Source organism: Oryctolagus cuniculus, chromosome 20 (assembly GCF_964237555.1).
Source record: "Oryctolagus cuniculus chromosome 20, mOryCun1.1, whole genome shotgun sequence".
Classification (NCBI taxonomy): Eukaryota; Metazoa; Chordata; class Mammalia; order Lagomorpha; family Leporidae; genus Oryctolagus; species Oryctolagus cuniculus.
This window is the reverse complement of record NC_091451.1, coordinates 46,427,429-46,451,227: the sequence shown is the minus strand read 5'-3', so window position 1 is coordinate 46,451,227 and position 23,799 is coordinate 46,427,429. Positions and strand designations below refer to the sequence as shown.

The window sequence follows — 23,799 nt, the reverse complement described above, 5'->3', positions numbered from 1 at the left end:
CCGCCCGACCCGGTGACTCAGCGCTTGGCTACACAGTGGTCCCAGATCGCATTCTACCCTGGAAAAGGTCCTAAGGACTTCACTATCACCAACTGCACGCTGCAAACCACGTCACAGCGTGAACGTCAGGAGAGCGTCTTACCGTCTACAGATCCGAACTCCCTCTCGTGCGCCCGAGTGAGGATCTCCTTATACAGTGTTTCTGCTTGCTTGAACTTCCCTTGTTTCAGGTAGCAGGAAGCCTTGAAGTGAAAGAAAGAGTTTGGTGTCCTTCACACGGCAGCAACGCACACACCCCGATGGGCAGGCAGAGTTACGGCTGCTCTGAGTCTGCAAGAACAGCCCAGGCCACGCCACGGCCCGCCGTCACCTACCAGGTTATTTTTCGTCTTGGCCACGTTGGGGTCATCGGGGCCCAGCTTTGTCTGGTAGATCTCCAGGGCTCTCTGGTAGTAATACTCCACTTCCTCATACTTGCCCTGGTTCTGGCACAGCAAGGCCAAGTTATTCAGCTGCTTGGCAACATCAGGGTGATCCTTGCCCAGAACCTAGGGATGAACACAGTCAGTCAGAAACGCAGGCTCGCGTCTCTGCAGCCGTCCACTCCGCACGCTCCTGTCACAGCTCCTTCTAAAGCGGAAACGCGACTGCGCGCCACCTCCAGGCTGCACACCTCCAACGGCTCCCACGGCACACCAGTAAGAGGAGCGGCGCCGGAGCCCTTTGAACTCCCATTTTCATTCTTTAAAGTCCATTTACTTATTTGAAAGACAGAGTTACACAGAGACAGGGAGACATGGAGAATGAGATCTTCATCCTTTGGTTCACTCCCCAGATGGCTCCGACAGCCGAGGCCAGGCAGGCCTAAGTCAGGACCCTGGAACTCCATCCGGGGCTCCCACGCACATGCAGAGGCCCAGGTACTTGATCCATCTTCTGCTGCTTAGGCACATGAGCAGGGAGTAGGAGTGGAAGTGGAGCAGCCATAGTAAGCGGCAGCTTTACCTCCTCTGGGCTGCCAGCTTGGTAAGCGGCAGCTTTACCCGCTAGGCCGCACTGCAGGCCCTGGGGGGAGGGGACACCGTGCTCGTCTTCGCCGGCTGCCCTGTTTGACTCGAGTCCTCCAGGGCAGCCCTGAGCCATCAGGACGCAGCGCTCTGCAGACAAGGGAACTGCACGTGATGAAGACCCTGTTACCCACCACTCTCCCTGCTTCTGGGCCCACACCTCTCCCAGCGCAGCTGCTCACCCTGAGGGCTCTCCTCAGCGCCTCAGAGGGGAGGTCCCCGCCTCCACAGTCACTCACCAGCACATCACCCGCTTCTCCACCTTTACAGCTGCCCAAGCTTTCCTGCTTATTCTTTGTTGCCGAAGCACCACTCACTGCAGCGTACACTGTATCGAAGGCCGAATAAACACTCACCAACTCCTCTCCTGCCCCCTACCTGCCCCTCACCCCTGCAGCGGGCTGCCCTTACCACACCCCAGGAGCTTCTCCCAGGTCTCCAACATGGGTGACAGGGGCCCAAATGCTTGGGCCATTCTCCGCTGCTTTCCCAAGCCTTGGCAGAGAGCTGGATCAGAAGTGGAGCAGCCGGGACACGGAGCGGCATGCGGGACGCTGGCGCTGCAGGGGGCGGTTTTAACCCACTGCTTCACGCTGCTGAGGCACTTTCAACTCAGAAGTTCAAGGTTCAGTGCAGGGGCCTGTGCTGTGGCAGTGGGTTAGGCTACCACCTGTGAGGTCAGATCCCACATGAATGCTGGTTCGAGTCCTAACCACTCCACTTCTGACCCAGTTTCGCTAGCTGGGAAAGCAGCAGAAGATGGTCCAAACGCTTGGGGCTCCTGCTATGGAGACCTGGATGGAGCTCCTGGTTTCTGGTTTCAGCCTGGCCCAGCCCCGGCTGTTGCGGCCATTGCAGAGTGAATCAGCGGATGGAAGATCTCTCTCCTTCTCTGTTTCTCCCTCTCTGTAACTCTTTCAAATAAATAAAATAAATTATTAAAAGAAAATCACCTGTACAATTTTATAATGAGCTTCTTCTCATTTTTCCTCTGCCTATTCTTTGCCATTATGGCCCAAAACTAAGTGGCCAATCTCTCAGTGTCACTGATAAGTAACTGCAGACAATGCCCAGCTAATCTGCCTGTGGTTACTCGCTGTGCAGCTGACGGCCGACTTTGCTAACGTCCCGCACAGCCACAGAGCTGCCGGCACAAGCACTCGCCGCTCTGACTCCTGGCGACCACCAAAGGTAGCAGAGAACTGGATAGCCACGATGCTGACTTCACCCACACTCTAGCTCATCTTCAGTTCTGAGAATAACGGTTTCAGTCTCTATCCCCATAAACACACTTGGGGGATTTGCATCTAACTGAACAACTTCCCGACAAGCAGACCCCGTGACACCTGCGATGTCAGGACCCCTGCTCGCGGCCGGCAGGGCTGCCCTTTCTAGCACACACCCCTCTCAGGTGAGTCTGATCCACCTGTTTCCCAGCTTTCTATCCTATTAAACAAGCTATTTTCAGGAAACACTCAGTAATGACAAAACACAATAGTCACTTCTCAGGACTTAAGCCTGGTGCCAGCGCTGTGGTGTAGTGGGTAAAGCCGCTGCCTACAGTGCTGGCTGGCCGCCACCGGTTAGAGTCCCAGCTGCTCTGCTTCCCATCTGGCTCTCTGCTATGGCCTGGGAAAGCAGCAGAAGAGACCCAGAGGAGGCTCCTGGTTCCCGATCAGTGCAGCTCCAGTCATTGCAGCCATTTGGAGAGTGAACCAGCAGATAGAGGATCTCTCTCTCTCTCTCTCTCTCTCTCTGCCTCTGCTTTTCTGTAACTCTGACTTTCAAATAAATAAATAAGACTTCAGCCTGGGGGCCAGTGCTGTGGTACAGTAGGCTGAGCTCCACCCGCAGTGCCAGCATCCCATATGGGTGCTGGTTCGAGTCCTGGCTGTTCACTTCCCATCCAGCTCTCTGCTGTGGCCTGGGAAAGCAGTGGAGGATGGCCCGAGTCCTTGGCTCCTGCACCCACGTGGGAGCTCCAGGCTCCTGGCTTCAGACTGGCTCAGCTCCGGCTGTTGCAGCCATCTGGGGAGTGAACCAGCGGATGGAAGACTTCTCTCTCTGTCTCTCCCTCTCACTGTAACTCAGCTTCTCAAATAAATAAATAAATAAATAAATATTTATAAAAAAAAATAAGACTTTCTGAAATGTCTTTTAAACACAGAATGCTGCATCCTGCTCTCCTGCCTACCTTCTCTCTGATCTCCAGGGCTCTCTTACACAGAGGCTCGGCTTCTTTGTACTTCCCTCTCTTTCCGTAAAGGACAGCCAGGTTGTTCAGGGTCGCCGCCACCTGCCAGTACAGAAAGCCACTAAGAACAGCAACAGACCCGGACGAGGGCACTCACACATCACAGACTCACTTGTACTCAGAGAGGAGGAGGACTTCCGTTACAAGACAGCAACTCACAGAACAGATGACACCAAGTAACACGGCGGAACACACACTGACAGTAAACAAATCAACGTCAACAACATGATTTTTTTAATTCCCCTGGAAGCCACAAAGCCAACCAAAATAGATCTGTATGCAAATCTCAACAGATTTCAATAAAAATATAAATGCTTGAGGAACAAATTTATAGAGGTACATGCAATTTGATTTATGATCAGAACACAGAGCGGGTGGTCCACTGAGTGGTGGCTCTAAAGGGATTGCGTGTGCATGGGCAAATGCCAGAGCAGAGCCGCTGGCCAGCCCTGGGAGACGCCTCCTACCTGCACCGCTAGGACAGGCGGCTCCTAAGCCTTCCCTGTTGAGTTTAATATTAAAATGAGTTGGATAAAACAAGTCCTTGGGGAAAATCAAATGCATGGAGAAGGGAAGAACCAGGCATACAAACCGCAGGGTGATCTCTGCCCAGGGTCTTCTCACGGATGGCCAAGGCGTCGTTGAGCAGATTCGCTGCATCCTTGTACTTATTCTGATCTCTAAATGGAAAAACACACAGAGTGCTGCTGCATCATTGAAAAATCATTTTAGAACTATGAACATAAAAGTTAAGCTTCAGTTACCAAAAAACTAAAACTAAAACAAAAAAACTCTTATGTATGGGAGGGAAGACTGCAAGGAAACCCATCACTAAATGCACTGGCAGCCAGGTGAGCTACAAAATCAGATCTCATAAACTTCTCGCCTGGGTCCCCCAACCCGGACCACTGGGCACCACTGGCCACGCAGGGCTGTCCTGGGGCTGCCGACACGGGGCAGGCACGGCAGCAGAGGGCAGGTGGATATCAGACAGGACTGACCGCACTCAGCTCAGGCTCCCAGGTAACGACCACGTGGCCTCCACACTGCCCAACCTCCCCAGGTCCCTGCCCTCCCACGTGTACTCTGACTATGCTACCTTACCACTGTGAAGTAAGAATTAAGTAGGGGGGCTGCCTATAGGGCTGGCCTCCCATATGGGTGCCGGTTTGTGCCCTGGCTGCTCCACTTCCAATCCAGCTCTCTGCTATGGCCTGGGAAAGCAGTGGAAGATGGCCCAAGTCCTTGGACCCTTGCACCCACATGGGAGACCTAGAAGAAGCTCCTGGCTCCTGGCTTCAGATCAGCCCAGTTCTGGCTGTTGTGGCCATTTGGAGAGTGAACCAGCAGATGGAAGAGCTCTCTCTCTCTCTCTCTCTCACTCTCATTCTCTCTCTGTAACTCTGCCTCTCAAATAAATAAGTCTTCAGAGAGAGAGACAGAGACAGAGAAAAAGACAGGGGGCGGCGCTGTGGCACAGCGGGTTAACGCCCTGGCCTGAAGCGCCAGCATCCCATATGGGCGCCGGTTCTGGTCCCGGCTGCTCCACTTCCCATCCAGCTCTCTGCTGTGGCCTGAGAAAGCAGTGGAAGATGGCCCAGGTGCTTGGGCCCCTGCACCCATGTGGGAGACCTGGAGGAAGCTCTTGGCTCCTGGCTTTGGATCGGCACATTTCCAGCCATTGTGGCACATTGGGGAGTGAACCACTGGACGGAAGACCTCTCTCTGTCTCTCTGCCTCTCCTCTCTCTGTGTAACTCTGACTTTCAAGTAAAAAATAAATCTTTAAAAAAAAAAAAAAACCAGCAGCCCCAGTGCATCCTGGGTTAAGTGTGCCATCGACCACCGCCGTGCTGCAAAACTGGCTCCAGAGACCTACCACACACATTCCCAACTGAAAGCTAACAGCTGCCCAGCAAGGCTCTGCCCTGCACAGCAGGATTAACAAGGTTTGCAGAACCTCTGAATCCCACAAATTCTACCCAAGTGCTTGTATGTTATAGCTGTTGTTCTTGCTTAGTTAACTCATTAGAGACAAAGATCTTCCATCCATTGGTCCACTCCCCAAGAGACCACAATGATCAGGGCTGGGCCAGGGTGAATCCAGGAGCCTGGGACTCCATTCAGGTCTCCCATGTGGGTGGCGGGGCCGCTGCCTTCCCAGGAGCATCAGCGTGAGCTGGATCAGAGGTGGAGCAGCCGGGACTCGAACTGGCGCTCCAACATGGGATGCTGGGTCGCAGGGCGGGGTTACCACAGTGCACAGCGCAGGGCCTCGTGTACTGTTCTCTTCTCCAACCACTCTGGTATACATCATAAGCTGTTCTGAGCATTCTGTGAAACTAAGCAATAGGAAACAAAGTTTTAAAAAACTAGTAACACTGGGGCTGGCACCATGGCTCACTAGGTTAATCCTCCACCTGTGGCGCTGGCATCCCATATGGGTGCCGAGTTCTAGTCCCGGCTGCTCCTCTTGTAGTCCAGCTCTCTGCTGTGGCCTGGGAAGGCAGTGGAGGATGGCCCAGGTGATTGGGCCCTGCACCCGCATGGGAGACCAGGAAGAAGAAACACCTGGCTCCTGGCTTCGGATCGGCGCAGCGCCGGCTGTAGCAGCCATTTGGGGGGTGAACCAATGGAAGGAAGACCCTTCTCTCTGTCTCTCTGTCTCTCTCTCTCTCTCTCTCTCTAACTCTGCCTGTCAAATAAGTGAGGAAAAAAAAAAAAAACTAGTAACACCATTAAAAAAAAGAAAGTTACCTAAAAGTGTGTTGAGAACTAAGACGAGTTACAGTAAGTACTGCTGAAACTGACATGCACTAACATCCTTGGGACACGCTCTAACACACTTGGGACATGCTCTAACACTCTTGGGACTATTAACCCGCCAACGACCAGGTCACAGCCCTGCCTCTCAGGTGCGGCCCCAGACAGCTGCACCACCTCACCTGGAACTTGCTGGACACCTGGACCTCTACAGATCTGCCCAATCAGGATCTCAGAAATAAAGCCCAGCACAAGCCCACCAAGAAACTCAAAATTCCAAATGAAAGCAAAGTGGACCCTGTGAACAATAAACCCTGGGCCATTTTTGTGATACGGGGCACTGGTCTGAGGCCCGGCTGCTCCACTTCCAGTCCAGCTCCCTGCTAAGTAGCCTGGGAAGGCAGCCGAGGACGGCCCCTGCGCGTGGTCCCCTGCCTCCTGTGTGGGAGGCCCAGACAGAATCCGTGTTTCTGGCTCCTGGCTGCAGTCTGGCTCAGCTCTGGCTGTCATGGCTGCTTTCTGTCACTCTGCCTTTCAGATAAATACATCTTTTTTAAAAAAGAAAAAGAAAGTCCTAACTGAGAAATAAGCAAGGCCTCAGGAAACTCATGGAGGACGGAGAGCACGGGAAGCCTCAGCCAGGGCTCCGCTCCTCAGGCCGACGCTGCCCAGGCTGCCTCCAGGAGGCACCAGGCGTCCACACACCACTGTCTCCGGAACACACACCCATCAGGTCTTTTGCAAGTCTCTCTTACAGTGTAACAGAACTCAGGACGGAAGAGAGGCCATGCAGTGTGATGTGCACACCCAGGACATCGACGACAGAACCCGGTTACAGAGGCCGGCACCGGGGCGTAGCGGGTAAAGCTGCCACCCGCAGTGCTGGCATCCCATATGGATGCCGGTTTAAGACCCGGCTGCTCCACTTCCGATCCAGCTCTCTGCTACAGCCTGGGAAAGCAGTAGAAGATGGCCCAAGTGCTTGGGCCCCTGCACCCACGTGGGAGACCTGGAGGAAGCTCCTGGCTCCTGGCTTCAGATCAGTGCAGCTCCAGCCACTGTGCCCATCTGGGGAGTGACCCAGTGGATGGAAGACCCCTCTCTCTCTCTCTCTCTCTGTCTCTGTCTCTGTCTCTGTCTCTACCTCTCTCTGTGTAACTCTGACTTTCAAGTAAATAAGTAAATCTTAAAAAAAAAAAGAAGAGGAAGAACCCGGTTACGTCCACTGAGCTCGCTTCCACGGGTAATAACTACTGCTGGCCAGGAACGCACACATGGCGCTAGGAGGCGTATAATTAAATTTTAAAAAAAGCTTTCTGGAACGAAACCTAGCACAGTCTAGCAAGATCTTAAAAGCAAACACTCTTGACTAAAGAATTTCTACATAAACATGCACAACAGTCCACGTCTGCAACAGGAGAGCAGTCGGAGCGTGGGACAGCCAGAGCGCTCGCTGTCCCGGCTCAGCCGTCGGCCACCCACAGGGACGGCTGCGTCCTGCCTTCTTCCAGCATCACGGCCCGCCCTCCCCGGCCCTGCTCAGGCTCCGGTCCCTCTGCCAGGCCCTCCCAGCACGCTGCCCGCCCCCAGGCCACCGCCTCTCCTGCAGTGGGCGCCACGGCCAAGTGCCCTCCCTCACACGGCGTGGTCTCTGCTGCAGACAAAAGGCCTAGGGAGCGTCCACGCGGTGAAGGCGAGCGGGTCCCAGGGTCCCAAGGGAGCTACCTAGGCTCTGGGCAGGGCACCGACAGGCACCCAGGAAAACGCCCGGACCGACAGACCCTGCAGCACAGCCCGTGGGGAGTCAGGCGGAGGCAGGGCTGCCCTGGCAGGGCCGGCCCGAGGCCGTCCTCGCCACAGAGCTTGCTAGGGAGAGTTTCCACTGACCTCCGCCGTGTGACCAGACGCAGACGCCCAGCTTGGAGGGTACTTCGTGCCCGCGGGCAGGCTGGTCGGAAAGTCGTCCAGAACGAGCACTGACCTGTACACGAGGGCCAGGATGTTCAGCATGGTGGCCACGTCAGGGTGGTCGTGTCCGGAGGTCTTCTCCAGGTCCTCCAGGGCTTGCTTGCAGAGTGGCACGGCCACCTCGTAGCGCCCCTGCGAAGCGTACTGGATCACCAGGTTGTGCAGTGTGCGTAGCCGCGCAGGGATCTCGTAGCCGCCCTGCTGGGCAGCCGCGGCGGCGCTGCTGTGCTGCTGCTGGACTGTAAGAGAGGCCCACCTCAGAGGCGCGGCACTCGGCGCCCTCCCCGGCCAGGGCGGGCACTCGGCACCCACCCCGGTCAGGGCGGGCACTCAGCAACCACACCAGTCAGGGCGGGGCAGGCACACACGGCACCCACCCCAGCCAGGCACCCACACTGGTCAGGGCGGGCACTCGGCACCCACACCAGCCAGGGCAGGCACACGGCACCCACTCCGGTCAGGGCGGGGCAGCTGCTCCTCCCTCAGCCGCCGAAGTCCTTGCCTAGCCCTCCCCGAGGCAGCTGAACAGCACGTCGGCAGGGTGGGTGCCTCGTCCGGTGCCTCGTCCACTGCCAATGCTGAGACCTCCCGCAGCACGAGACTAACGAGAAAGAGAATTCCAGGGCCGGTGCTGCGGCGTAGTGGGTCGAGTCTCCGCCTGCAGGGCCGGCATCCCATATGGGGGCCAGTTCGAGCCCTGGCTGCTAAACTTCCGATCCAGCTCTCTGCTGTGGCCTGGGAAGGCAGTGGAAGATGGCCCAAGTGCTCTGGCCCTGCACCCACATGGAAGATCCAAAAGAAGCTCCTGGCTCCAGACTGGCCCAGCTCTGGCTGCTGCAGCCATTCGGGGAGTGAACCAGTGAATGGAAGACTTTCCTCTCCATCTGTAATTCTCTCTCAAATAAATAAAAAAATCTTAGGAGAAAAAAAAGAGAAATTCTAACCTCTGCCACGTGTGAGAACCCACGGACCCCCTGCGCTTGCGCACACCCACTCCCCGGGGCCTGGCCCGACAGCTGCTATGGCCCAAGCGAAACAAAGCGACTGCACATTCTTTGGGGAAGCAAAAGGCACACCCGCCGGCTGGCGCTGCGGGAGGCAGGCACGTGTGTGCTCAGGGAAGGACACCTTTGTATCAGTGTCAGCACTCACTTCCTTGACCTGGGTCGTCTTCATCGTTGGGGAACAGGTCATCCAGAGGCTCTTTGGTGGAATCCGTGTCTTTGTCCTCCTACAAAGGAGAGAACAGTCCCTCACTGAAAATTCTCACTGGACTCAGATGAATGTGGCCGGCGCTGCAGCATGACAGGCGAAGCCACCACCTGAACACCAGCATCCCATGTGGGCGCTGGTTCCCGCCCCAGCTGCTCCGCTTCCGACCAGCTCCCCGCTAATGCACCCGGGAAAGCAGGGGAAGACGGCCCAAATGCTTGGGCCCCTGCACCCACGTGGGAGACCTGGAGAAAGCTCCTGGCTTCAGACCGGCCCAGCTCCACCCACTGCAGCCATGTAGGGAGTGAGCGGTGGACAGATCTCTGTCTCTCCCTCTCTCTGTAACTCAGCCTTTCAAATAAGTATTTTTTTTTTATTAAAATCGAATATAAGAGCAGCCACAATTCGGCATGTTTACCAGCACAACAAGGAGCAATGAGAGGCTTGCTGGACTGGAACCACCTCCAAGCAGGCCAGATCTGGCCGCACAGCCAGGACCCCATTCCCTTGCCTCCGGTTCTCGGGCTGTGTTCTGAGCAAGTTCATGTTGAACAGGGAACCTCTACTTGGACTAAAATCTTACTTGGAAATGACATGTGAAGACCTGTTGAAATGGTGCAGCTGTGGTCACCATGGGAACAGAGGGACTGGGCCCCTCCCTCTGCTGCCCACCATGACGGGCAGGTGGGAACCCTGCTCTGTCGCCACAGATGCTGCCGACAGCCGGGGGCAAACAGAGACTGCACATCGGAGAAACAGACCACAGCCGGGCAGTGAGACCGGGCAGTGTCCCTGGCAGACATAGCTCGCCTCTGGAAGGGATAATCTGGGCAATACACAGCACTTGTTTCAGAGTACTCCCTGTGGGACGCGCGATCCAAGCATGAGACACAGCTAAACCAAGGACTGACGTATCAACAACCGCCTGTCTGCTTCAAAAATACCAAGGTCATGAAAGACAGACAGGCTGAAGACTGCTGCAGACGGCAGGTAAGAGAGGGGTAGGTGTCCCTGACCCTGTGGACCCCAATGTGCTGTGACAGGCGCTGGGACACAAGCACCAAAGGGGCTAGATGACACACTGTGGCATTCCAGATCCCCTGGCTTGGGGCTGGTGTTGAGGCAAGTGGGCTGAGCTGCCACCTGCCAACACCAGCATCCCACAGGGGCACAGGTTCAAGTCCTGGCTGCTCCACTTCTGATCCAGCTCCCTGCTCACGCACCCAGGAAAGCAATGGGAGATGTCCAAGTGCTTGGATACCTGCTACCTTCCAGGCTCCTGGCTTCAGCCTCTCCCAGCCAACACTGTGGGCATCTGGGGAGTGAACCAATGGATGGAAGATTCTCTCCCTCTCTCTCTCATTGTATCTCTCTCTCTTTTTGTAAATTTGCTTTTCAAACAGACAAATAAATCTTTAAAAAATAGATAAAATCCATCATTCATTCCCTGATTTGCCCCCACCCTGGGCTTCCCAGAACACCCTCCCTCATCCTAGGGAGCGGCCTGTGGCAGGGCCGCCTGCTGGAGCCAGTGCAGACAGACGCACTCACAGGCATGCCTGGAGGTGGGGAGAATTAGCTCACTGTACATGTTTCCCACGTTTGACATTTTTTCAAAATAAAAAGCTTACAAAGTCTCTGACTCTACGGAACTAGATTTCCCCTTCTCAGCACTTTCCAGTGTTCAGGGCAATCACTAGCTGGCACCAACACCTCCACGCACTCTCACTCCCACCACAGGCCCCGGCAGTGCGTCTCTCACATCCAAACATCCAGCTAAGGAACAGGAAGGCAAAATGCAGTGCGCCTAGTAAGACCGAGTGCTACTGACGGACCACGCGTGTGAGGTCACGAGGGTAGCAGGGCCTCCCGATGGCATTAGTGCCCTAAGGGGAGACCTAAGGGCGGCGAGTGCGGCTCATCTGCTCCACGGCTGCCCCTCCTCCATGAGGACACAACGCACGGCAGGAGGACAGCCCCCCCAGAACCCACCCTGTAAGACACACCTCACCCTGAGACAGTGAGAAATGCCTGCGGTGAACTGGCAGGGAGCCGAGGAGACGGGACGAGGGGAAGGGTGGTCCCTGGTGCCATCACGAGGCTGCTGCGGACGTGGGCTCCCTGGACGCCGAGCGCGCACGCGGCACCAGCACTCACCGACGGGGAGATGTCGTCGTCATACTTCTTGAGCTGATTCATGAACTCCAGGTGCTTCTTCTCCTCCTCCAGCTGAGCCACAGACTGCTCACTCTTCTGCAGCTTCTGCTGCGTGTTGGCCAGCTCATCCCGCAGCCACTGGTTCTCCTGACACAGACGGCGGACCTGCGCCCGCAGCTTCTGCTTCTCCGACTCCACGGCATTCAGGTGATTGGACAAAGCCATCATAACCTGGCAGTGGAAACGGTGACGGCCTGCAGTGCTGCCCAACAAGGTCCCTCCACCCACCTGCTCTGGCTGATGCCCGGACACTGTCTCCAGAGCACCTGGAAGTACAACCTGCTGTTTACTTCTCTGCACCCTAGGGCCACCAGCGACACGGTGGGTGCGATGGGAACCATCACCCCATCAGAGCAGCTCTGGGAAACACACTGGTGTTCTCGGAGCTCGCACAGGCCCTGCCACTCTGCTGCTGTCTTTCTGCTGCCTGGACAGCCCCCACCCTCACAGGCCCTTTCCCACACGGGAGGCTGTGCGCACTGAGCACCGGCAGGTGGGCAGCTGCTGGCAGGACTGGATTAGGGAGGCCACACAAAGCCCTCTCTGTTCCGGGGGAAGGGAAGTTATTCGTGGCTACCGCAAGAGTCAGGGCGCCGTGGCGCAGTCACAGGCCTATGGTGCTGCCAGAAAGCCCAGCGGCTGCACCAGGCCCCGCCTGAGGCCGTCGGCCAGGCCTTAGGAGCAGAGGGGCAGGGGCGGCAGGGGAGCCAGCCACCTGCAGCCCGCCCCTGCTCTCGTGGCAATCACATCACCTCCTTCCTGGGGTGAAAACCTGAAACTCCAAATGGTGGCTTTTCCTTCTTTCTTTTTTAAAACATGTTATCTGCCACACTAACTTCACCGTGAAACCTCAAACCTGGGAAATGGGATTCACGACATCCATTGAGTGTCCTAGCACGGGGACGAGGAACAGCTCTAGAACCAGGGGCCAGGAGGCCACTTCCTTCTGAGAGCAGAACCGTGACCCAGCCGCCCTCCTCCGCCCTCTCGGTTCACTGAACAGGCAGCCCGGGTCAGTGTGTCGCGTTCACTCAGACCCACTGGCAGCCTGAGACGCTACGGAGGGGAAAACCAGGGACTTCCAGGTTTCTCATCTCTGCGTCCAGTAGACACAAGCAGCTCTGGACAGTGGCCCTGGGCACTGCTAGGCTTCAGCGGCTGGCCAGCGTCCACCTTCCCCTCAGGCCTCAGCACCTCCAACTGCTATGGGCAAGACAGCATCGCCAGCCCCACTGCCACCTCTGCTGGATGGCCAGGACTCTGTCCCGAGAGGCTGTGCACCGCCCCAGGACGCCGCCCCAGGGAGAAGGCATGCCTTTCCCGTCGGTTCCCTGCTCCTGGAACGGGCGCGCGGGCAGCAGGGGGCAGCAGCCTGGGCCGCCCTGACAGGGGAACCTCTCTGGGACAGCCTGCCTCAGTGCCTGTCTCACTCACGTCTACACTACCTGAGCTGCTGTTCTTTCGCACAGGGGCCCAAAGCAAACCCAAATGACACCTACAGGGGCCTCTATTTTGTCTCTCCTCTTTAAAATTCAGACACGCCCAATCCACAGGTGTTCACGTAACGCACACAACCCCAGCAAGCGGCCGGTGCCTCTGCCTCCAGGGACGGCGCCCATCTCGGGCGGGGGCGGGGGCGGGGGGGCGGGGGGGCGTACCTGCGCCTCGCTCAGGCCGAGCTCCAGCATCTCCAGGGACTTCCGGATCATGCTGGACTTCTCCTCCACCAGGTTGCTCTCATCCTCCTTCTTGAGACACTTGAGTGTCTCCAGCAGGCTCTGCAGAATGGAGTTGTGCTCATTCTTGAGCGCCTCCAGCCCCTGAATCACCTGCTTTGTCTTGGAGATGATCTCATCCTGAGTCAGCTTCTCCAGCTTGTCTTCCTTGATGTACACCATCGTGGACATGTCGTCATGCACGCTGCTGGGAGAGAGGCCGAAGCTCAGAGCAGGTCTCACCGTGCACCTCTCGCCACCTGAGCGTCCGAACGTTCACGTCCACGTTTTACAGGTGAGTAACGAACGGCATTTCAGTGATGACCTCGGAACAGGCACGTCTTGTCCTGTTTCTGCTCTGGACTTGTTTTTTATGGAAGAAATAACTGCAACAGAAATTACTGCCAAAGAACAAAAGCAGCAAAACATCCAAGTGCATTTCTTTTTTTTTTTTTAAAGATTTATTTGAGAGTCAGAGTTACACAGAGAGAGAAGGAGAGGCAGAGGGAGAGAGAGAGAGAGAGAGGTCTTCCATCCACTGGTTCACTCCCAATTGGCCACAATGGCTGGAGCTGCGCCAATCCAAAGCCAGGAGCCTCTTCCAGGTCTCCCACACGGGAGCAGGGTTCCAGAACTTGGGCCGTCTTCTACTGCTTTCCCAGGCTGTAGCAGAGAGCTGGATCAAAGTGGAGCAGCCGGAACTAGAACCGGTGCCCATATGATATGCTGGCACTGCAGGTGGCGGCTTTACCCACTATGCCACAGCACCGGCCCCCCAAAAGAGACTTTTTCTTAGGTGAACAGTACAGTTACAGAGAGAGAGAAGAGACAGAAATCTTCCATTCACTGGTTCACTCCCCACATGGCTGCAATGGCCAGGACTGGGCCAGATAGAAGGCAGCAACTTTACCCACTATGCCACAATGCCGGCCCCAATGATAGTTTTAAAAACAGATTTATTGGCTGGCTCCACAGCTCACTAGGCTTATCCTCCGCCTGCAGCACCAGCACCCTGGGTTCTAGTCCCGGTTGGGGCGCCGGATTCTGTCCCGGTTGCCCCTCTTCCAGGCCAGCTCTCTGCTGTGGCCCAGGAGGGCAGTGGAGGATGCCCAAGTGCTTGGGCCCTGCACCCGCACGGGAGACCAGGAGGAAGCACCTGGCTCCTGGCTTCGGATCAGCACAGTGCGCTGGCTGTAATGGCCACTTTGGGGGTGAACCAACGGAAAAAGGAAGACCTTTCTCTCCATTTCTTTCTCTCTTTCACTAACTCTGCCTGTCAAAAAAAAAAAAAAAGAAAAGAAAGAAAAAAAAAAAAAAAACACACATGCTCAGGGGCCGGCACTGTGATGCAGCAGGTTAAAGCCCTGTCCTGAAGCATCGCCATCCCATATGGGCGCCAGTTCAAGTCCTGGCTGCCCCACTTCTGATCCAGCTCTCTGCTATGGCCTGGGAGAGCAGTAGAAGATGGCCCAAGTGCTTGAGGCCCTGCACCCACGTGGGAGACCCAGAAGAAGCTCCTGGCTCCTGGCTTCAGATCGGCGCAGCTCTGACCATTGCAACCAACTGGGGAGTGAACCAGCGGATGGAAGACCTCTCTCTCTCTCTCTCTCTCTCTCTCTGCCTCTCCTTTGCTCTCTGTGTAACTAGGGCTTTCAAATAAATAAATAAATCTTAAAAAAAAAAAGCGCATGCTCAAACCTGAAATAAGACTTAACAGTACAGACAGAGCAGGTAACTGGACTCTGCCGGCAACAGAGAATCCCCCACACCCTGCTCGACAGGCAGGGGCTTTACTGCTAAGAGTGAGTGGACAGGAGGACAGCGGTGAGACTCAACGCACAGACCCGCACCTGCAGGCGGGCGCAGCACTGGACAGAAACACCACCCGTGCACGTGGTCGGTCAGTTCCACTACTCCGAAACAGTCCAGCAGAGACAACCGTTAAACACAACACAGTTCTTATGAGCTGGTAAAGTTGTCACTTTATTTAACTTTTTAGGATCATCTACTTATTTGAGAGGCAGAGTAAGGATGTTCTTTGGGACGAGCGTGCCTCTTTTGCTCATCTTAACGCTCCAGAGAGTAACAGAAGCCTTCAGAATTACAACCAGCCTTCTTAACGCTCCAGAGAGTAACAGAAGCCTTCAGAATTACAACTAGCCTTCTTAACGCTCCACAGAGTAACAGAAGCCTTCAGAATTACAACCAGCCTTCTGACCGCACGAGGACAGCGCCAGCTCAGGGCAGACTCCTCCACACAGGAGGCCGCGGCTCCCCCAGAGAAGCGGACGGCAATGGCAGCCGGGCCTCCCGCTTCAGGAAGCCGAGGTCGGGCCTGCGAGAGACGTGACCACCAAAGACAGCGGTAACCTTCCCAAGCCTGGCTCCACACCCGGCGCTCTTCCAAGGCACAGCGGGGAATCTCCGCACACACACACCACCAATTTTATTAGGAAACAAAAATCTGTGGTGACAGAATATCCTCCATGTTCCCGGAGAGCAGGCGATGCAGAACAAGAACGGCTGCACAAGAGCAACACTGGAAGCAAAAGGTGACTCGGCAAGCACCTTCCAACTCTGAGTAAGCGTCTTTCAACTAGAACCCACAGGCAGCCGGACACCTACCGTGCTCAGACACGTGGCTCTCTTTCAACTAGAATCCACAGGCATGCTCAGACACGTGAGATCTCAAGAATGGATTCCCACGCACCCCTCCTCAGGCTGCTAGACCCCGTGCTCAACTGAAACGGGGACACGGGGCAGGACCTGTGCCTGAAGATCTGCCCCCAGCCAGAGACAAGCGCCGAGGCCTCCACGCTGAATCAGTGCCAACTGCGAGGCTATGAGTTCCCAGGGAAACAAAAGGGCGGCCCGGAAGACTGATCAGCTTGCAGGCAGCGTCCTGAGCTAGTCTCGCGTGCACAAAGCACGCCGGCGGCGAGGGAGACACGGGTCTCCCCGTGCAGGGCAGCGCAGCAGGAACTGAAGCTACCTGCGGCAGACGACAGGCGCGCTGGTCAGGAACGGCGGGAATCACGGGAAACCACTTCACTTGCAACGAGCGAAAGCTGCCTCTGGGAGACGGATGGGGCGGGCGAGGGAGTAGGGAAACCCCGGCCTTACAAAACCCCGCAGCTCTGACAACGGCGCGTCACACGCACCAACACCCGACGCTCAGGCCCCCCCTGCTGCCCACTACCACCGGGCCAGCCCTCGCTCCAAGGGGCAGGGAGGAGACTCCAGCAGCACCTCCCCGGGAGCCGGGCAACTGCAACAGCTTGGAATTCCCTGAGAAGGGTCTGTCCCTGCTCTGCACCTGCCACGTTAGATTCTCTCATAACTTACATCAACATGGACTTTCATTTTACACTTCAACTGGACTTAAATAACACTAATAATCATTAAAAACACTGCATCGCTGTCATCAGCCTTGGCCGCTGCAGCCTTTTAAAGTTGCTTCCTGTGTTCTCACACTGCCCTGTCATTTTTCTTTTCTTTTTATAAACACTACTCATTGGAGCTGGTGCTGTGGCGAAGCGGGTAAAGCCGCCACCTGCAGTGCTGGCATCCCATGTGGGCACCGGTTCAAGTCCCAGCTGCTCCACTTAGGATCCAGCTCCAGGCTGGCGCCGCGGCTCACTAGGCTAATCCTCCACCTAGCGGTGCCGGCACACCGGGTTCTAGTCCCGGTCAGGGCACCGGATTCTGTCCCGGTTGCCCCTCTTCCAGGCCAGCTCTCTGCTGTGGCCCAGGAGTGCAGTGGAGGATGGCCCAGGTGCTTGGGCCCTGCACCCCATGGGAGACCAGGGGAAGCACCTGGCTCCTGCCTTCGGATCAGTGCGGTGCGCTGGCCTCAGTGTGCTGTCCGCGGCGGCCATTGGAGGGTGAACCAACGGCAAAGAAAGACCTTTCTCTCTGTCTCTCTCTCTCACTGTCCACTCTGCCTGTCAAAAAAAAAAAAAAAAAAAAAAAAAAAAAAAAAAAAAAAGATCCAGCTCTGCTATGGCCTGGGAAAGCAGTGGAAGATGGCCCAAGTCCTTGGGCACCTGCACCCACATGGGAGACCCAGAGGAAGCTCCTGGCTCCTGGCTTTGGATCAGCCCAGCTCCGGCCGTTGCAGCCACTTGGGTAGTGAACCAGCGGATGGAAGACCTCTCTCTCTCTCTCTCTCTCTTTGCCTCTCCTTCTCTCTCTGTGTAACTCTGACTTTCAAATAAATAAATCTTAAAAAAACAAACACTACTCACAGTGCTACAGATCATCTAGACTTTTTTTTAATATTTATTTTACTTTTTTGAAAGGCAGAGAGAGAGATCTTCCATCCACCAGTTCACTCCAGATCCCCACAACAGCCAGAACTCTATCTGGGTCTGCCACATGGGTGGCAGGGCCCCAAGCACTGGGGTCATCCCCCACTTCTGTGCCCGGTCATCAGCAGGGAGCTGGACTAGAAGCACACAGCCGAGAGCAGCCCTGCAGATGGAGCTCGGACTGCTGTGCCACATCGTGCTTCCTGCCCCACAATCAGCCACGTCTCCCGAGAGCCCTGACTTGTCTTGTGACAAAATGGGATTAGAATCCAACATGGGCACCAGGGGTCTCTTTCTTTTTATTTATTTGAAAGGCACAGAGAGAGATCTTCCATCCATTGGTTCACTCCCCAAATGGCCACAACGGCTGGGGCTGAGCCAGGCCAGAGCCAGGAGCCAGGAGCTCCCTCTGGGTCTCTCACTTGGGTGCGGGGTCCAAAGCACTCGGGCCACCACCTGCTGCCTGCCCAGGCGCATCAGCAGGGAGGGAATCAGAAGCAGAGCACCAGGACTCAAGCTAGCGCCGCGACAGGAGATGTCAGCAGTGGAGCCCGCAGCTCAACCTGCTGACTCAGGCCACAGTCCCGGCCCAGGACCAGCGGTCTTCCTTCCCAAAACCCAAACCCAAACCCTGGCCTAGCCATGAGAAAAACACAGACTAAGTGAGGGACAGTTTACGAAACACCTGACCAGCACTTCTCAGAACCATCAGGGTCATTTGCAGTGGACTGCGTGTGTGACCCTCCAATTCGTGTATGTGAACCCAGCCCTCAGTGTGATGGTGCAGACGCTGACTGGGCCGCGGGGGTGGAGCAGGTGATAGGATTAGTGTCCTGATCAAAGTGCCCCGTGGGACAAGCACGGGCGCAAGTACTGCTTGGGACACCTGGATCCCGTATGGCCTGCGTGTGATACTGCAGGGCCTGGGTTCGAGTCCCGGCTCTACTCCCAGTCACCGCTCCCTGCTAATGCACACCCTGGGAAGCAGCAGGGGTGGCTCAAGTGGTCGGAGCCCTGCTGTCCACGTGCGACCCAGACCGGGGTGGCTCAAGTGGTCGGAGCCCTGCTGCCCACATGCGAGACCCAGACCAGGGTGGGTCAAGTGGTCAGAGCCCTGCTGTCCACGTGCGACCCAGACCGGGGTGGCTCCAGTGGTCGGAGCCCTGCTGTCCACATGCAACCCAGACCGGGGTGGCTCAAGTGGTCGGAGCCCTGCTGTCCACGTGCGACCCAGACCGGGGTGGCTCAAGCGGTCGGAGCCCTGCTGCCCACGTGCGAGACCCAGACCGGGGTGGCTCAAGTGGTCGGAGCCCTGCTGCCCACGTGCAAGACCCAGACCAGGCTCCTGGCTCCAGGCCTCAGCCTGTCCCAGCCTCAGCTGCTGCAGGCATCTGGGGCGTGAACCAGTGACAGGGATCTCCGTCTTTCTGCCTTTCAAAGAAAACAAATATAAATTTTTAAATAAAATAAAAGGGACCCAGAGCGCTCTCCTGCACACCTCTACCACGTAAGGACACAGCGAGAAGGTGGCCATCTGCAACCCAGGAAAACGCCCTCGCCAGAACCCAACAATGGTCCCAGCTCCCCAGCTTCCAGAACTCGAGAGAGAAACTGCTCTGTGCGTGGACCACCCAGCTGTGGCGTCAGAACACGATGTGCTCTTCTGGAAGGCGCCGTGGATGGAAGCTTACACGACCCACACACAGCAGAGTTCCGCTACCAGCAACGTGCCGGTGCCAGTTCCCGTGCCACAGATGAACCACGGCACCACTGAGGAAACTGCCAGTACTGTTTCTGCCACTTTTGATAAATCTAAAACCATCACAAAATGTAAAGGTTTATGTTTTTAATCTGTACATACAAGGAATACCAAAACATATAGAACTAGATGAAAACTAGTGAAAAATACACCTGCAACACGTGAACTAAGAGTCTCCACCTGCCAGCATTTTCGTGTGTGTTAGAACAGAAACACCTGTAGTAGTCAGTCGGTCGCCACTGTAACCCCGTCTGCTGAGGAGACAAGGCAGCGGAAGTGGCTTCAGCTCACGTCGCCCAGAACAGGGACAGAATCCCAAGCCCTGTGCGTCCTGAGGAGCGATTCTGACAGCTCACGAGTAAGAAAAACAACCCCCAGCAGGCAGCCCAGAGCTGCAGGCTTTTCTTAGACCCTCACACAAAGAGGCCTTGACACTCCACTCTAACAAAGCACACCAACCGAACGCGGAGGCAAGAACAGAAATGCTGACTAGAGTGGATTTTTTATGAAACAAACAAACAAAACCCACCCCAGGACTGGTTATATTCTAAAAGTCAGGCTCTACAGGCCGGCGCCACGGCTCACTAGGCTAATCCTCCGCCTGCGGTGCCAGCACCCTGGGTTCTAGTCCCAGTCGGGGCGCCGGATTCTGTCCCGGTTGCCCCTCTTCCAGGCCAGCTCTCTGCTGTGGCCGGGAGTGCAGTGGAGGATGGCCCAAGTGCTTGGGCTCTGCACCCCATGGGAGACCAGGAGAAGCACCTGGCTCCTGGCTTCGGATCAGCGCGGTGCGCCGGCCGTAGCAGCCATTTAGGGAGTGAACCAACGGAAGTAAGACCTTTCTCTCTGTCTCTCTAACTCTGTCTGCCAAAAAAAAAAAAAGTTAGGCTCTATAGACCAGACTACAGATCAGCCTCTTCAAAGGTAATGGCAGCTCACGCAGTGGGCTTCGGTCACACCAGCTTCCAGAGTCAGGCGTCCCTCTGTCATGCAGGGATCCCGTGTCTATCTTGCCTGATCGGTCAGTGTGCGCAGACCCCTCAGCCTCGGGCACTGCACGCGTGCCCACAACCAAGCATTCTGCTGACCCACAGGCAACACAGCTGTCACCCTTCCCCTTCTCAAACATGAGCAGAAAGACAGCGAAGGCCAGAGAGCCACGAGGCTGTCGTCCCGGTCCCGCTGCGTCCCCTGGCTCCACCACGTGCAATTCAGCCAGCATGGTGTAAAGAAGGAGAAGAACAGCCCAGGCACCCCGGGATGTGGGGGCTGAGAGCAGGCGGCTGCACAGCACAGCTCGCGTCACAACCCCTGAACCGCACCCTTGGAGACAGCGGGCCCAACGGCGACAGCGGCAGGTCTGGGGCACAGGCAGCACAGCCGGGGGAGGCCGAGAGCCCCTCTGACAGTGACGCAGAGTGATGAAGGGTGCGTGCTGAGGGAAACCGGGACGGAGGCGAGAAGCCGGAGCCTCCGCCTGGCAGAGCCCAGCAGGGTGCACAGGGAGGTTTTCCCGGGAGCTCGAGCTCGAGCTGGAGCAGCGGACACCTTGGCAGCCCAGGGAAGCCAGCAAGCACACGGCCCACCTCTCCACACGCAGGCCGAGCCCAGGGAGCACCGGGCACAGGAGGGGCCGGCCTGCAGGGGCAGCCCACGCCGGAGTCCAGACAAGAGACACGCAGTATCTCGGAACTCAAGCCCAGAGTGTGCGGTGGATCCGATGGCACATGTCCACACGGAAAATTAAATGAGCACCCAGAAATCCCACCCTCAGGTATATATTCCCCCAAAACTGAAAACAAAACGTACAAGGGTCTTCTAAAACGTCATACTGTGAAAAACTATGAATGGATTTCAAAAATTTTTTGCACCAAAATAAATGTTTCTTTTAACTCCCTTTTCCCCAAACTGTGCAGCACCCTCGGACACTCACGTAGAAACTTGCAGCGACCGCTCCGAAACAGCAACCGCTAGAGCAACGCAAAGCTGCAGGCCAGGGCCAAGATGTGCAGACCCTCCAGTGTCCACCAACTGACCGCAGTGACAGAGGAGGAACGGCGAGGGGGCCGGCAGTGTGTGCCTGCTAACGGGTGCAGGGCTCCTGTTTAGGGTAGTGAGGCTGTTCTCAGACAGTGACGGCTGCACAACCCTGTGAATTCTATCACAGGTGAGTTACACCTTGACAGAATACACACTGAATTGTCCATATTAAATGACACAAACCTCTCTCAGCTTTTTCCAGAAGTTACAAAAAGCTTCATTTCTGGGCTGGTGCTGTGGCACAGCACGTTAAGCCACTGCCCGCAGTGCCAGCATCCCACGTGGACGCTAGTTCTTATACGGCTGCTCTGCCTCCAAGCCGGCTCCCTGCTGATGTGCCTGGGAAGGCAGCAGCAGATGGCACAAATGCTTGGGCCCCTGCACCCATGTGGGAGATCTAGAAGACACGCCTGGCTTTGGCCTGGCCCAGCCCTGGCCATTGTGGCCAAGTGGGGAGTGAAATCAGTGGATAGAGAACCTTTCTCTGTCTCTCCCTCTCTCTGTAACCCTGCCTTTCAAATAAACAAATCTTAAAAAAAAAAAAAAAACTATTTCTTAATCATTTTTTAAAATATTTATTTTATTTATTTGAAAGTCAGAGTTGGAGGGGGGAGAGAAGAAACAGGGAGAGAGATCTTCCATCTGCCGGTTCACTCCCCAGACAGCTGCGATAGCCTGGAGCTTCTCTGGGTCTCTCACAAAGGTGCAGGGACCTAAGCACTTGGCCAGTCCTTCACTACTTCTCCCAGGCCATGAGCACAGAGCTGGACGGGAAGTCGAGCGGCCAGGATAGAAATCGGCACCCATATGGGATGCCAGCTTTACCCGCTACATCACAACAGTCGCTCCAGTTCCCAATCTTTTCATCCAATGCTCTTCTGCTATGAAGTCTTCAATTCATTTAAAAATTTGTGACTAAAAAGCAAAGTAAGCAATGGTAATGTCAGTAGTAAAACGTACATATGTTCTGGCCCTGAAACTTCAGAACAGAAATTACACAGTGCCAAGCCAGCAGGGGGACAACCTGAGAGCAGGCACATCCTCCATGTTTGTTCCAGGTTTGGTGGGAGCCGCAGGAAGAACCATGTCTTTGTAACAGAGAAGTTCGCATTTGAGCAAAAGGTCTCCCAGGAGAATCTCCATCTCTTTCAAACCATGACCTCCTTGGATAAGCATACAAATGCCACACTCCTCAACCACCAGTTACTTCATTTTCTAAATGTAAAAACCTTCTGCAATAATCAGTACAGATAGACAGATAAATATGTATATCTACATATAGATGTAGATAAGATGTGTTTATTTAGTTGAAAGGCAGAGTTACAGAAACAGAGGGAGAGACAGAGAGAAAAAGATCTTCCAGGGGCCGGTGCTGAGGGCTAGTGGGTAAAGCCACCACCTGCTGTGCCAGCATCCCATATGGGCACCAGTTAGAATGCCAGCCACTCCACTTCCCATCCAGCTCTCTGCTGTGGCCTGGGAAAGCAGTGGAAGATGACCCACGTCCTTGGTCCCCTGCACCCATGTGGGAGACCCAGAAAAAACTCCAGGCTCCTGGACTCTGATAGTCCCAGCTCCAGCCGTTGAGGCCATTTGGGGAGTGAACCAGTGGATGGAAGTCTTCTCTCTCTACCTCTGCCTCTCTGTAACTCTGCCTTTCAAATACATAAATCTTTAAAAAGAAATCTTCCATTCACTAGTCCACTCCCCAGATGGTCACAACAGCCAGGGCTGGCCCTGCCAAAGCCTGGAATCTGGAGCTCCATCCTGGTCTCCCATGCGGGTGCAGGGCCCAAGTATGGGGTCGTCTTCCACTGCTTTCCCAGGCCACAGCAGGAGCTGGGATCTGAAACACTGCTCACACAGGATGCTGGTGTCACGGGCAGTGGCCTAGCACACAGCGCCACAACACCAGCCCCAATAATGATTCTGTCCAGCTGTCCACTGCCCCCTTCCCAACTAAGAATCATATTCTACAGAGGTGATTCACTCCATCATGGGACGGGCCCATGGGGAACCTCCTGGGCAGAAGTTTATCTCCGGCCCGGGGCTGACGGAGGCTATGGCTGAGAAAGAACCCCAGAGCGTCCCAAAAGCCCTCACACCGCGGAGGAAAAGTGTGCCTCCTGGGATCCGACCACCCTTCCCCATCTGACCTGCCTATCTCCTCTGCTAACCCTGGATCAGAGAGGGGCTGAATGAGACGGCGCTGGCCTACGAGCCACAGGACGCTGCGAAGGGAAACCTGCTGGCACAGCAGACCACAACAGCATCTAGCCGCCCCAAACACCATCACGGAAGCCAAGGCACACGGGCGCCTCTTGGGCAGTTCAGAAGAAGGAACCAGGCCAGCCAGCCCTCAGGGTGCTCACCCACGGCGGCTCAGAGGGGCCCTGGGGAGATTCTGAAACTGGCTGCACCTGTGCTTGGATCCGGTAGCGCTGCAACAACCAAGCAGGCCGCCTGTCTCAGGGTGTGCGTGCATCCTGGAAGGATCG

At 55.8% G+C, this 23,799-nt stretch overlaps 1 protein-coding gene across 14 annotated transcripts in view; it reads right to left on the bottom strand.

The window, feature by feature from the left end:
* KLC1 (kinesin light chain 1) overlaps positions 1 to 23,799 on the bottom strand; it is a 53,794-nt gene that overhangs the window by 23,570 nt on the left and 6,425 nt on the right. For 11 of the 14 annotated variants that reach the window (XM_051834851.2, XM_070065443.1, XM_070065440.1 and 8 more), the window contains 8 exons: positions 13,139 to 13,400; positions 11,421 to 11,651; positions 9,204 to 9,282; positions 8,065 to 8,290; positions 3,914 to 4,001; positions 3,262 to 3,363; positions 375 to 548; positions 143 to 242 (listed from right to left, as the gene is read on the bottom strand). In XM_051834851.2, coding sequence (XP_051690811.1) covers positions 143 to 242; positions 375 to 548; positions 3,262 to 3,363; positions 3,914 to 4,001; positions 8,065 to 8,290; positions 9,204 to 9,282; positions 11,421 to 11,651; positions 13,139 to 13,387 — 1,249 coding nt within the window. In that variant the 5' untranslated portion in view covers positions 13,388 to 13,400. Of the gene's footprint in view, positions 1 to 142; positions 243 to 374; positions 549 to 3,261; positions 3,364 to 3,913; positions 4,002 to 8,064; positions 8,291 to 9,203; positions 9,283 to 11,420; positions 11,652 to 13,138; positions 13,404 to 23,799 lie in introns of those variants that run through there. The other 3 variants (XM_051834848.2, XM_051834859.2, XM_051834852.2) reach the window with 1 other exon arrangement.